The sequence below is a fragment of the Argiope bruennichi genome, chromosome X1 (genome assembly GCF_947563725.1).
Source record: "Argiope bruennichi chromosome X1, qqArgBrue1.1, whole genome shotgun sequence".
NCBI lineage: Eukaryota > Metazoa > Arthropoda > Arachnida > Araneae > Araneidae > Argiope > Argiope bruennichi.
Window position 1 is genome coordinate 119,015,629 of NC_079162.1, and position 14,814 is coordinate 119,030,442.

Here is a 14,814-nt window from a genome sequence, read left to right on the forward strand (position 1 = left end):
AATGCAATTCACTATAGAGCCATTTGGTTAAAATAAACAAGAATGGAAATTTATAATTAAATTAAATGGAGATCAAAAGAAAGAATAATGGCAGTAAAAAAAAATATTATAAGATATTAAAAAGTTGAAATTTCTGCACCGATGAAAAATAAATGTTAAAATATAAAATGAAAAAGAAATAACAATAAATAAATTAATGAAATAAAAAGAAAAGCAAAATTTATACCTTATAATTTGCCTTAATTAAGTTTTTTAAAAGAAGTGTTGATAAACCTTTACATACAAGTATTTATCATTAGCAAAATACTTAGAGAAAGTCACAAATTTGCACAAGAAAAAAAAAGAAAGCATTGAATATCAAAAATACACAATGCCAATTTAAGCAAAAACATGTACTCTTAAAATATTCACCACTATGTTTGCTTGTTTTTATGTATATGTTACTAAATATATCACTGGCTCTTTTGTCAGAATAACAAAAGGAATGGGTAAGAAAATTCGGTGGTTTAAAAAGCAAGTATTCAAGGTTTTCTCCAAGTCATTAAGCCAAACAACATCAATTTACAAAGATGATTTTTCTAGTTCTTTCACTAATAATTTAATATATAAAATTCTAAAAACATAACTTTTGTAAGATCGCAATGAATTTAATAAAAATAACAAAAATAAGTGCACTTTTGATAAATGGATTAAAAATAGAACATATTCATACTTTAAGATTTACGAAATCAAAATATATATAAACAAAAAAATCTCAAAATGAAAGCTTTCAAAATAAGGCACCAATTGAGCAAATACTGAACTAAGTCAGTATAAGATTCATTATACACCAGAGCTAATAAAATTAGACAAGTTAAATTATTTTTGTTAAAATTAATTTGACAGAAACAAAGATGCATTAACTCCTAGGAGGCAATAATAATCTGGAAATAAAAGGAGGAAAAACCTACAATTCTCTTTTTTAAACAAATATTTTCATACTATGGGCTCAGATTTATATGCATATGAAAATCATAGTTACTTATTGCATGACAATCAAATGTGTAAAACATTTTTCTTTTGGGGAAAATTTTCGAAATTTCCCATACAATATAATATAGCCTTCCCAATGACTTGTTTTTATTTACACACTCTTTGTTAAGAAGTAAATGTAACAAAATATGAAAAATAACATGCTGCACACCCACAGAAGGCAGCCACAAGCATATATGTTATTGAACTTTTTGTATATTCAACAATGTATCCAAGAAAAAGGGATGGAATTATCTGAGACAAAAACACTGCTGAATCTAAGACTGCCATGTCTTCACCAACTCCTCTATGCTTACTGTTATGGTAATATACCTAAAAAATAAATTTCATTGACATAAAAACATTTATTCCACTTCTAAATCTCAGAATTAAAACTAAAATTTAGTATAATGATTAAATTCTTTTAATTAGAAATGAACAGAAAATACAAACTTAGAAAAATACAATAGCTTAAAAAAATTGGTTCAATCAGTTTGAATGTAAATTTAATGCACTTGCTCTACAATGTCAGCAAATTCTTTTCCAAATAGATCTATTTTTCATTAAAGAAATCAAAATATCACATTTTAACATTTTTCTTAATATCATTAGCAGCAATTTCTATAGCCCCTCTGTTCTTCCAAAAATAGGACATATTTTGAATGGGCTAATGTTGATTATATTTCCTATTTTTTAGAAATTTGAATTGTTTTTTTTTTTATTCATGCAAGCATTCAGCATTTCCATTTTTAAAGCTCCACAGTGAAATAAATATACATTTTTCCTACGTTTTTATAACTTTTTACACAAAAATTAAAGGCAGCAAAACGTTTAAATATAATGAACATGTATTTTGTAAAGAATAACCATGTACAGAAAAGCAACAAAGAGCTGGAGTTGTTTAAAAAGAAACTTGGGTCATTTCGGGGAATACAAAAAATTATCCGAGCAGGGGAAAGGAGGGGGGACTAATTCCCTTCAACTTAGGCAAGCAAAAGGAGGTGAAAGAAAATTACGTCATTGAAAGTGATGGTAGTCATAAGCTTCTATATGAAATAAAAATTATTGAAATCGATATAGTGCTAGGGACAGGCAAATTATCAAGGTTTTTCTCCCAAGATAATGCACAAAGTATATTTGTGATTTCTCTCAAAAAAACTGAGGGAGGGGGAACAAGCTTAGAGCAGTAATAGTGAGTAGGGAAAGCGCAACTCTTCTCTGGTGTAGTGCAAGATAAAATAACATGATTTGTGGTTAGAATTTGTGCTCACTGTATCCATATTCTCCATTATATTTTAATGGCAAATTTTATCACTTTTAATTGTTAAATTTTAAAGCATATTTAAATCATGGTTCACTTTTGCTATGCAATTAGATGCAAATAAAAAGCTTCTAAGGATAGCCTTGTATCATTTCACAGTATGTACAATAAACATATTCTATTTATATCCATTTTAAAACAATTTAAAATTTCATGACTTCGATCACTCAGTGATTTTGGATGTTATAACTGAATATTTCATAGTTTGATTTAGTTATTGAATTTAATTAACTTGTTATTAAGCTTCATTTAAATTGATACAACTGCAACATAATTTGCAATTTTCTTTATTTTAATCTCGAATGTGTTGCAAATGCTTGGCTACAGGCTTGGGGCGATTTTTTTTTGTCATTAATACAAGTGTATATATAAACAGAATTGACTGATTAACAACTGAATAATTATTTTAATGTAAATGAAGTTCCATGTAATTTCTAATATGTAGTTTCTTTCTTATCATAAATATTCAAATTATATTATCCTTTGAATGACATTTAATTGTAATTGTGAATGAAATAGCAAAATATGGAATGAAATGTACATTTTATTGAAATGAAATATATATTTATTGTATTATGAAATTTTATTATATAAATACTCAAATAATAATTGTACGTTTTTATAAATTTTAATAAAAATCTAAAAAGAAATTAGTGGATATTGAAAAGAAAAAAATACTAAAGAAAGAAATGCTATCTCAACAGATAAAAATTTTATCTGAATGCCCACCTTTATTAATAACTTAAGGTATGCAAATACCTCAAAATCCCCCTTTTTATAGATACTTAGATTTTTTTTTTATTTTACATTAAACACATTTAAGATTCTAAAAATGATTTACTTTTGTTTCTGACTAAAACTCTCTTGATTCTAAATTCTTTTTAATATCTTCAAATAGCATAGAAAATTAGCAGATCCTATCGATAAAGTAAGTAGATCCTGATTGAAAAAGTTCTACATACAATCCCAAATAAATAAAAGCAGAAAATTCATTCAATTGAAAAAGCAATGTTACCCGATACAGATCTGACATGAAATGCTAGTTTATACTAAATTAAACATGTGTCCAGGATATATAAAAAGTTTGTCATCTAAAATAATTCTCTCGGATAAGAAAAAAGACTCATGAAGAAATCATGCATGAGAATTAAAATTAAAAGCATGTAATTCAAATCAAGCTGCTTTGGTAAAAGTTCCTTTTATCTCAGAAAAAATAATAAAATGTATATTCATAAAAATACATTAAAAATTTGCTTAAATATATTTATAAATTTATAAGTGAAAGACATACATAAAATGTAAGTATACAAAATGTATAGTTATAAAAACATATATTACATTGCATAAAATGCAAATATAACAATTTGTAGAATGCATACTGATACGCAAAAGACAGCCCAATTTCCAACTTAATTCCTAAGGAAACTCCAGGAAACATGTATAGTGTCAATGATATTATGCGAAGTGATTCCATTAAAAACTCCTTCACTTTCAAATATAATGAACTATTTACTTAATTTTGCCCCCTTGGTAAAAGTGCCCAGGGCATTTGCCTTGCCTGCCCCACCCTAGTTATAAAACTGACTTTAATATACTACAACAAATTTTCCGAATTGAAATTTTGCAACATATGTAATTTTTCAAGGTCAAAAATCTTGTAACTTTAAAAATTTGAGGCGTTTTAGGTTGAAATTCATCAAACTTTGTGATAAATAATTCCACTATTACTTCACGTTTCATATAACATAGCATTCAACAGTAAATGACATACAGCATTAAAATGAAGGATAAAATGAAGGCTACTAACAAAATAATTCTGAATCATTATTTCAAAAGTTGAAACACAACATTCTTACAATATTTTGTATAATACAACAAGAATTTTTTAAACTATAAAATATTAAAACCATAAATTAAATATACATGCAAAAATTCTGATTACTTAAAAATGAAAAAAATCACAAACATTTTTCTAACCAACAATACACAATTAAAATATAAAAACAATATAACCAAATACCTCTTTTTTGCTGTAATATTCAGTAATTAAGGCATATGGAACAGTAGTGATTGCAGCTGATCCCAAACCAGACAAGGCAGAAAATAGATTTACAAGTACAATACTCTCAGACATAACAGTTCCTAACAAACTAAGAGTAAAACAAATCATTCCAAATAAGTATGTATTACTCTTTCCAAATCTGTATATCAATTTCTCTTGTAAAAACGCCGCATACACAGCAGCTGAAACAAAGTTACAATTTAGTATCATAAAATAAACAGAAAAAAAAAATGTAAGCTAAACTTCTAAACAGAATTCTTTAAAAACTGTATCCAAACATTGAGAGAGTTTATCAATACAAGAGAATTTCCTTAACTTGAATTTCTGTTTGTTTGAAAATGGGATAATTTTTTTTTAGCTGACTTTTACAAAAAGACCATGAAAAATAACTTGAGAATATAAAGCTGTATTGTTTAATTTAGTTTAGTTTAATAAGTTTAGCATCCTGTTTTAAAACTCCACTGAACAATTTTAGGATGACTTTTGAATCAAGATCATATAACAAACTGAAATTAATATTCCTCAGTCACTTTGTTTTCTAATAGCAGATAGAATATTTTAACACTAACATTGTTTTGAAAACTCATGCAAATTCTCAGAATCATCCAATTTTAAAAGAAAAAAATATATAATTCAACAAATTCTATCACAATGCTTTTTAATGTGCATTCAAGTATAGCGGAAGATATCATACCTTTAATCTCATTCAAAATTAAATTAATAACAGACTTTTCCAAACTCACCAGAAAGGCAATGCAGCAATAAACCCCATGATCCCATGCGAACTCCATCATCATATAGCTTGAAAGCAGTACTTTCTTTATTAGCCTGAGGGTTACCACCATATATTACCTGTAAATTTCATTTTATACAGTAAATATTTTCAAGACGTATACATCAATATATCTAAGACTAAATAATAATTATTAATCAGGGTTTTAATGCTTTTTTTTTCTTTCTTTTTTCTCCTTACTAGTGTAAACTATATTATATATATATATATATATATATATATATATATATATATATATATATATATATATATATATATATATATATATATATATATATATATTTGAAGTTGAATTCACTAAAACCACATTTAGAAGATACAGATATTTCATTTTAATTTACAGTTGAATAATACAATTTTTGTCATAATTTTCAAAAAAAAAAAAAAAATGATATCAAATATTTTCATATGAACAGCTGAAGGAAAAAAAAAACATGTCTTATCAAAAACAAAAATAGTAGAAACAATTAGACAATGATTTACTCTTTAAAAAATTGAAATTATTATTTCATTTTTTCTGTTATTGAATTGCAAAATACATGGAAACCTATTTCTTCTTTCTATTTTCTGTTAATTTAACGGTTACGATCTTTTGCATTTTGTTTTGTAATATTTAAGACAATGATTATAATTTTTTCAAATATATGTACATAATTGCATAGCTTAATTCTTTACATTCTTTTTCTCCTTATGATCCCTTTTAGTATGAGCTGCATGATATGAAAGATAATTTCCTTAAAACATAAAGTAAACAAATAAATCAAAGAAATGTGATAACGCACAAATACTTGAAATATTTAGCATTACTATTTTGTTACATTATTATTCATTTAACTTTTTAAAAAGCTGTATACACAAGCTTCCACTGTCTATAATTAATTGATTATGAACAATGAAAGTTCTAATGGTATAACTGTGAATTGGGGGTCGGACTCCAGTTCTCAGTCTTTCACTGCATAGTAATGCATATTTTATCAGTCACAGTTTCTGCCTTCCCCACTTTATTTTTTAAAGATTTGAACACTTCAAAACTTAGCTAATATATATTTTTACTCACTTGAAATAGACAAGTATTTTAACAAATTTTAATTTTTAAAAATTAATTTTTCAGTTATTTAATCTCTATTACTATATGTATAAAAATCCACACAAATGTAACCGAATACAAAAACAACAGCATAGTGGAGAGTCAAAATAATTTCTTATCAATTCACAAAACAATTTTCATGGCATAATATAAAAAATATATATATAATGGAAAACTATGTAAAAGTATTATTAAATGTTACATTAAAAAATTATTCTTCCTTTTTTGTTTCCAGATAAATAATGAAAAAATCCTTTTACTTAAATGCAAATATGAATAATAATAATAAATGTCCCTCCCCCTGCAATGGAATTAAACAATTGGTACTAACTCTTACAGCATACCAAATATTTATTCTTTTCTAGTTAAAAAGCAAAATTCACACTCGGATGTAGTTATATTAGACGAAAAAGTAATTTATTTAACAATATCTATCTACTGGTTTGATGTGGTATTGTTTAAATAGGAATAAAATCCCTGATAATCTTTAAGAAATCATTACAGAAAACTAAAATACAATGAATATTATTAACAAAGAATATTTTTAACCCTATAAAGATAGGTTAAAATGCACTCTGAAGTACCAGTAATCAGAAAAAAAAAGAAATGACGTAATTCTTCAATAAAATTTAAACTTTGGCAAAATATGTCATAATAAACCTTTAAATGAGCAGCCTATTCTTATTTTAACTAACTATTTATCAAAAAAATGTCTACATGACCAGATTAGCATAAAAATGGATACAATCCTCATTCTTTTAGTTATTTTAGCATGATGATTAGTTTAATCAAATCACCTAAATACAAAGCAATTTGGTTGTTTATTAAAACAAACAGATAACACTATGACAATATTAAGTTTTAAAATCAAGTGAAATAATTTCACAAAGAATTAAATAAAGTTGTAGCAGGTTGATATTTGAGAAATCATTTTGATGCTATTTTAATTTTAATCGATATTTTGAGTTATAATGATTTAGTAATAAAGGGACACAAATAGTAGCATAAATAATACTAATTCTAAACAATTTACGAACAGGAGCTTGTAAGTAGTACAATGACTTTTTTTAATAGTTTTAATTTATTGTAATTTTAATTATCCCTCCCTTTCTACAAATTAAAACAATCATCAGTGAGTACACAGTCTTAGCTGATTTTAAAATTTTATTTTTGTTCAAAATTTATTGATTAACAATTCATTTCAAAAGAAGATTCCTCAACTGATAATATAAATGCTCAAAGAAATTTCAATGGCTTAAGTGTATGTATTAAAATGTTTTCTTTGTGTATGTGCAAAAAGTATAAACATTTATTTCATACATGTTTCCCTACGATATGCCAAGGTATACTAAACTCTAAGACAAACCAATTTAATAGTGCAGCGAAAGCTACAAAATGTATCATTTTGCACAATGAAATAGTCCTGAAATGATTCCAGAATATTTTGAAAGTTGTTGTATTTGAACAGAATTTGGCATTAAATGCACATATTTGATATGGTCAGTGAAAAAAAAAAATCTATTTTCAAAGTTTTTTTTTTCTTTTTTTTTTTCTTTTTTCCTGCTTTTGTCAGAGAACACATTCAAAATTTAAACATGGTATGCTCTCAGGAGAGTTGAGGTGAGGTGAGGGAGTCATCATGGTCTTGAAAAACTAACGTTTGGTAATCTCTCTCTCTCTCTCTCAATGTTAATCATTATTTCAATTTACTCAGAATATGCACTTTGGATTTGTCTTTTTCCTAGCATTCTTTTCTTTATTACTAGAACTTCCTAAATACACTTTTGAAATTATTTCGCTGTTAAAGACGCTGTTATCTGTGACTGATATAGAAAATAATTTCCGAATGAGCTCATGATGCAAAAGAAATTATGTTTCAATAAATAAATTCAAAACAATATAGGTCTCCAAAAGTTTTGAAGGAAATGTATTCAATAAAGCTATTCAGAATATCACCATCCGAGCAACATTTCTTAGCAGGATAATTTGTGCATATTTTTTCAGCTGTGCTTTTCTGGAATTTTGAGTCCAATTCAAGTTTTTGTTTTCTCAATTTCTTTGATGGAATTGCAGATTTGTAGAAATGTGTATCAATAACAGATTTCTGTTTCTTTCCATCTAATAAACAGAGAACAATGTAAAATATGGTGAACTCCAGATTTAACAACTATTTGGGACAAAAGTGTGCCTTCAAAATCATGATTCTACCATGAAGTTAGCAATTGCATTTATAATATAAATGTAGAATATGTATTGTACATACTATTTCAATTTCAAATAATTTCTTAACTGTAAGTATTTTTTATTTTATTTATTTATTATTATTATTATTGAAGAGGAGGAAAAACTAAATATACGATTTAAAATTGAGATTACAGAACTATATTTATAATGCTTTTTTTTCAAGTATATAAAATTTTCATTATTTTGTGTTAATATTTCAATTATTATTAAATATTAAAGCATTCTATATATCCTTTACCTCAATATAACTGTACAAAAATACCCCTATGTAGTCAATTCAATTTATTTGCACAAAATTTCGCATTATATACGAATTTAAATATTACATCATGTTTTTATATTTCTCAATCTTTCATTATTTAAAATTGAAATTTGATTGCTGGTTTAAAGAAAAATATGCACTTAAATATATTGCAGGAAAAAAAGTTAATCTGTTCAACAAATCTACTCTTTTGTTTTGAAAGCAAAACATCAAAAAATTTAATTGGCATATCCACAATTAAAAGAATGAATCTGTAACTGATTGCTGGCAAAGTCCAATAAACAATAACCCTAAGACAAATGGAAACACGAACTATGTCATTCTGGCATAATGTGGTTTGTGCAGTGTTTTCCCATACTATCAAGTTGACTTGTAATTAGATTATAGAAGTATCTGTCTGAATGCTTTGTCATTCTAGCATACCTTACAGCATAAAAAATATATATAATTCAAAATAACACTCTATGCTAATTTTTGGTGATGAGTAGTTCAGAACGTCTTTTCTACAGAAAAATTCTATATCATTAATTTTGCATTTCCTATATTATCAAAGAAAAATTTTTGAAAGAAAAATTTCCCATCAAAAAATGTTTATAATTCTATTAAAAACTAGGTAATATAAATACAATTTCTTTTAGAAAAGTATGAAAAATTAAAGATATTTCAATTAGCAAAAGTATTCAATAAAATACTTGAATATTTTACATTAATGGCAATAGTCAAAAAAATACATAGATTCAAACAGAATAAGGACACATATGGATTATAAGATAAAAGTTCTTCGTTCTTTATCTCTGACTATCCAGTCTTCATTTCTAAGGACAAATTTTCTAAAACTCATTTTTTTAAATTAATTCTATTTTAATTTCCACATTTGTTTTTTTATTTTAATCGAGATATTAGTCATTACATTTGATAATAAATGCATGAAAAAAGGAAACCCATGATAACAAACTGGTTGAATAAACTTCAGAGATTGCATTCTTCAAAGTAATATTTAAAATATTTTAACGAGGTCAGAAAAACATAACTTTAGATTAAAGTGACATCATAAGAACAAAAAAAAAAAAAAAAAAAGATCTTTTAAGTTTTCATGAAAAATAGATTTGCTAAAAACTACACCTGCAATACCTATAACTTACAGAAGTTCAAAGGATTATAAAAATTATATTAAAAAAACTAAAAAAAAAAAATCTCAAATACTTATTATATTAAACATGAAAAAAAAAAGCATATAAGAAAATTTTAATACTTACTTGGCCAACAAAATCGGTGTAGTACATATCATGGCACATAATTCCCATCCATCCAAAAAGACAAGCTATAAATAGATGAAAAAGTACTGGAGGCATAGAAAAAAATTCTTTAAAACTATTCTTGAATATATTTTTGGTTTGAAGTAACCAAGAAAAACCATATCCTTCATGTTTCTGAAACAGTCTTTGAAATGGAGATTCTGGTAATAGTGATGCTTGAGCAAATGTTCCACAATTTTTTTCTACTTTAAATGCATTGGTCCCTGCATGGCACTTAAAACCATTTATGACTTTAGACAATTTGGATGAGGGCAATGAGGGTAGACCATTATTGGTATTTTCAAAATTATATTCATTACTCTTCGTAAGTTTAAAATCATTAAAATTTTTATCTAAATTTGTATTAGAAAGATAAGAAGGTATCCTTTCTTCCAATGGTTTTTCATGAGCAACACTTAAATTCAAAATAAGCAATATAAGTAACAACACAGCTAACAAACTGAACACAGCCTTTTCTTGCCCACCAAAATAGCTGCCAATAACTGTACTGCTCCAGTTTAAAGATGTAATAAAATAACCAAGACAACCACCCAATGATAGCATGCAGGAATATGTTGTGAAACCAGAACTTTGTTCTTCTAATGAATGAAATATATCAGGAATAAGTGCTTTGCAAGGATTCATGAGCGCTTGACTAGAAAAATCCAATAAAACAACACCTGCAGCTAAGCCAAAACTAGGATTTAAAAACCCATAGTATGTGCAAATTTCCTGACTGAATGGTATAATTAATAAAGAAAAAATCATTATGATTCCAAGGGCAAGCATAAAAGGACGTCGTCGTCCAAAACGGCTTTGGCACCGATCACTCCAATGTCCAATGATAGGAACTAATATTAAAGAAATGAATGGCCCTATGCCCATTATTATAGTCAGAGATTTATCTGTAAATCCATGTTTTAGCAATATTGGTGGGATATAAGTAAATCCAGCACTTGCACATAATTCTAATCCAAAAGCTAAAAGATTAATGCCTGCTAGTTTCAGACAATTAAAAGATGGCTTTGTAATGATAGAATCAATATTGCCACATTTAACAGCTGCATTGCGAGATGTTGGATCATGAATTGGCAACAAACATGATTTATCCATCTTCATATTAATTTACTTGACAGATGACTGTTTCACAGATGTCCAGCAATTGCCTGATGAAGCTGGACTTCCGTCACAAAGCACCTAAAAAGAAATTATAGGTACTTTACATATATATATACATGTGAATAATTAAATTATGACTTTCAAAATAAAATAAATACTCAAAAAAAAATCTTTAAAAAGTGTGCAACCTTTCCTTGTGGATCACACATTTGAAATGAATGCTTTTTATTAAAAGGGAAATAACCTTTTTATTATTATTCTTATTTCTATACTTCTATGTCTTCGTTTCTAATAGTTTCACAAATGCATCTAGTTGGCATAAAGAATAACATTTCATAACCTTTCAAATACTTCATTTCCATAATTTTCTTATTCCCTTTTTATTCCCAGTTAATGCAGAAATGGGTTTATTTCTATAATCATATTCTATAAAGATTAATACTAAAAGCTTGATACTAAAATATAACTATAAATGAAGCTTACTGATTATATAAAATGCAATCACAACATAAGCAAATAATGTGTACTGGAAAAGAAAAAAAAAAAACAGTGGCTTATCAGAACAAGAAAATTTTTTTTTTAATTCTTCCAACAACAGCATTTTATTAGATGAGGAATCTATTTTTATTTAAATATATTTCACCTCAATTATATTTCATACTCATCTTCAAACACACATGAATTAAAACACTACTTGAATTCATGTAATAAGACATTTATTAAAATATTTGTTATTCAATACAGTTTCAATCTTTAAACTTGATGGTATTTGTACAGGGTGGACACGGCTTTTCCTTAATTACAAAACAATACTGCAAAAAATATTTTAATTTGGCCTTTGGTTTGTTTGTTTTTTAAATATTGTTAAAACAATTATAAAAATTTTAATAACACCACTTATATCCTAGAACACTTTTGGTAGCTCAAATGTCAAAGCTGTATCCCAATTCTCGCCACATATTGTCCAACATCTTGGCTGCCACATTAGATACAGCATCTGTGATCCTAACTTTGAGTGTATAAATATCTTCAACTCATGTTATTCTTTAAGTAACCCCAAATGAAATAATCTAATGGGATAATATTGGCTGAGCGTGGATGTCATTAACACCATTTTCATCAGGACTTTGTTGATAACAAATGAATATAAAATCTTTAATTTTACATTAATAGCACCATCTGTTTCACTAAAAAAATTAAGAACAGGACTATTTCATGATAAAACTTTTACTGTATTACATTCATATGGTTCTTTCATAAGAATTTTTTGTAATCAGGGTAAGACTTTATGACCACACAGTATTTTGAAACCATTAAGTAAATTCATCTAGAAACTGTGCCTATAACATAAGAATAAATGTCCCCTTCTTTTCTTTTATATAATTGCTTCAAAATGATAAAAACATTTTTGTATCCTTTTCAATAAGTAGATTTTGAGGCAGTTAAATAAGACAAACATTCCATAATTTAATAATAATTCGACTGGCTAATAAGCCAGTCAATCACATTTTACATACACACACAGACACACACACACACAAAAAAAAAAAAACATTTTCAAATAAAGTAAGAATGAAAACAATACTTAAATAATAAATAAATAAAACTATAAATATTTTACTGCTAAACTAGAATACTTTTTTAATATTTGCTGAAAGTATTGGAAAAGTCATATCAAACTATACACTTCAAAACAGCATTTATATTAATACTTAAAAAAACTACAGTGCAAATAAATAATGCCATGGAATGCCCTGTATACATTACATATATTTCTTTGTATGTCTCAAATTATAACAATAGTTTAGTTTCTTTGAAACCATAAAAAAACATCTAATAATAATATTATATAATATAACCTTAATAGGAATGGAATTAAAAATAAATAAAAATTTCACATACATATAAATAATTATGTATATGAATCAGCTATTTAATTTTCAATAAATATTCTTATTCCATTCCTAATGAAATTTATAAGGTGACTTGATAAATGTATTTGGCACAAGAGTAGTTAAAAAAAAGAATATTTTCAAAAAGAACTTTTATAATTTATTATAATATATGACAGATTATAAAAGGAGTGATAGTGAGAAAGTATACAACACTGAGAATAAAACTAGATCAAATGAATGTAAACAGAAGCAAGAAATAGCAAGCTGAAATTCACATTGTGATTGAGAAGAATCAAAAGCTTTTTATATGATTAAAGTGATAACATAACATAGAAAATAATAACAGTTGATTTGGAACAAAGCACATAAATAAGGTATAACTAATACCAATATTTAAAACAAGATGCAGGCAAAATTTTGAGAGACAATTGTGCAAGTCAGCAGATCTTCCCGATCAGAATTTCCAATTTTACAAACCCAATAATTACCAGAAATTGATTATTTGTATAAATATTTCTTCTGTCTCAATTCTGATCGCTTCTAAATAATAAACATAAATTCAACGATTTTATTAGCATTTACCTTTACTTAAAAATGCGTCACAAACATTTTAACAAGTATCACGCTGATCGGCACGTTTACTTTTATACAGGTAATATAAGTTCAGCTTATGAAGATTTTCAATGATATAATGTGACGATACAATAAATTACTATTGCACATGCCCTTTAAAATGAAATCAGCAAAACAGATGAGGAAGGACACCTACTTTAAAGATATTCCAAGCAGTTTTCAAACAAATAGAAGAAAATACTTCTAATCATTAGAGACATCAATAGTAATCCCCGTCATATTTTTTCACCTGTCAAGCACTCAGCCAGAATGTCAAATATCGTGCTATCATTTAGAAATATTTTATAATCAGACAACAAAAGGGACAAAAAAAATTTAAATTAAACCTTTTTTCCTTGTAATGCAGCTGTCATATATCAATAAAATAATTAAAATTGTTGCAGGAAAAACATACCTGGATCATCATAATCTTCAATCTCAGAATAATTTAATAAATATCTAAGTAGAAAACATGTAAAATGCAATGTTCAACAATTCCTTTCAAAAACAAGTGTAGAATTTTAAGTAGAGAATGCAAAAACACAGAAAAAAAGAACTTTATTAAGGATCTAAACAAAACTCAGCCATAACAGGCCAAGTTTTGAAGCCCCTCCCCTTTCACTTCACTAAAGTTCAGTGAGATCATCGATATGTTTCTGTGCATTTAATTTCCACCTTAAAAATTACTATAAACTTATATGATTTATACAATTTTCCTAATTTTATTTATATTATATTTCTTCCCATATAGTAAGAATTAGTAGAACTGCTTTATAAAAGTGCTTCATTTTGAAGGAATTATACTATTTACTTTTTCTCCAAAGTTAAATCCACTGAAAATATTATGCCTATATTTCACGAGGAATGATATTTTACTATAAATGAATCAGTGAAATAATACTCAGTATTAAATTTGAAAGAAATAAATACACTTCATACAGCTTCGACGACAAGAATATGATTAAAACTTGGAATGCCGGTCGGAATTGTATATTTATTGTCTAATGTCTTTGTATCTTTTTGTTGTTATCAAACTTATATAATCTTGTTGTTGTTGTTTATAATGGCACTTGCCATAGACAAGCTCGCTGACGAAGTCAGTGATTTTAAGCC

At 26.4% G+C, this 14,814-nt stretch overlaps 1 protein-coding gene across 4 annotated transcripts in view; it reads right to left on the bottom strand.

Annotated features, from left to right (window-relative positions):
* Positions 1-216: 216 nt before the first annotated feature.
* LOC129958657 (solute carrier family 45 member 3-like) overlaps positions 217-14,814 on the bottom strand; it is an 86,482-nt gene continuing 71,884 nt past the window's right edge. For 3 of the 4 annotated variants that reach the window (XM_056071273.1, XM_056071275.1, XM_056071274.1), the window contains exons 2-5: positions 10,037-11,272; positions 5,138-5,246; positions 4,353-4,576; positions 217-1,344 (exon numbers count right to left, since the gene is read on the bottom strand). In XM_056071273.1, the coding sequence (XP_055927248.1) occupies positions 1,138-1,344; positions 4,353-4,576; positions 5,138-5,246; positions 10,037-11,194 (1,698 nt within the window). In that variant the 5' untranslated portion in view covers positions 11,195-11,272 and the 3' untranslated portion in view covers positions 217-1,137. Of the gene's footprint in view, positions 1,345-4,352; positions 4,577-5,137; positions 5,247-10,036; positions 11,273-14,116; positions 14,300-14,814 lie in introns of those variants that run through there. The other variant, XM_056071272.1, reaches the window with a different exon arrangement.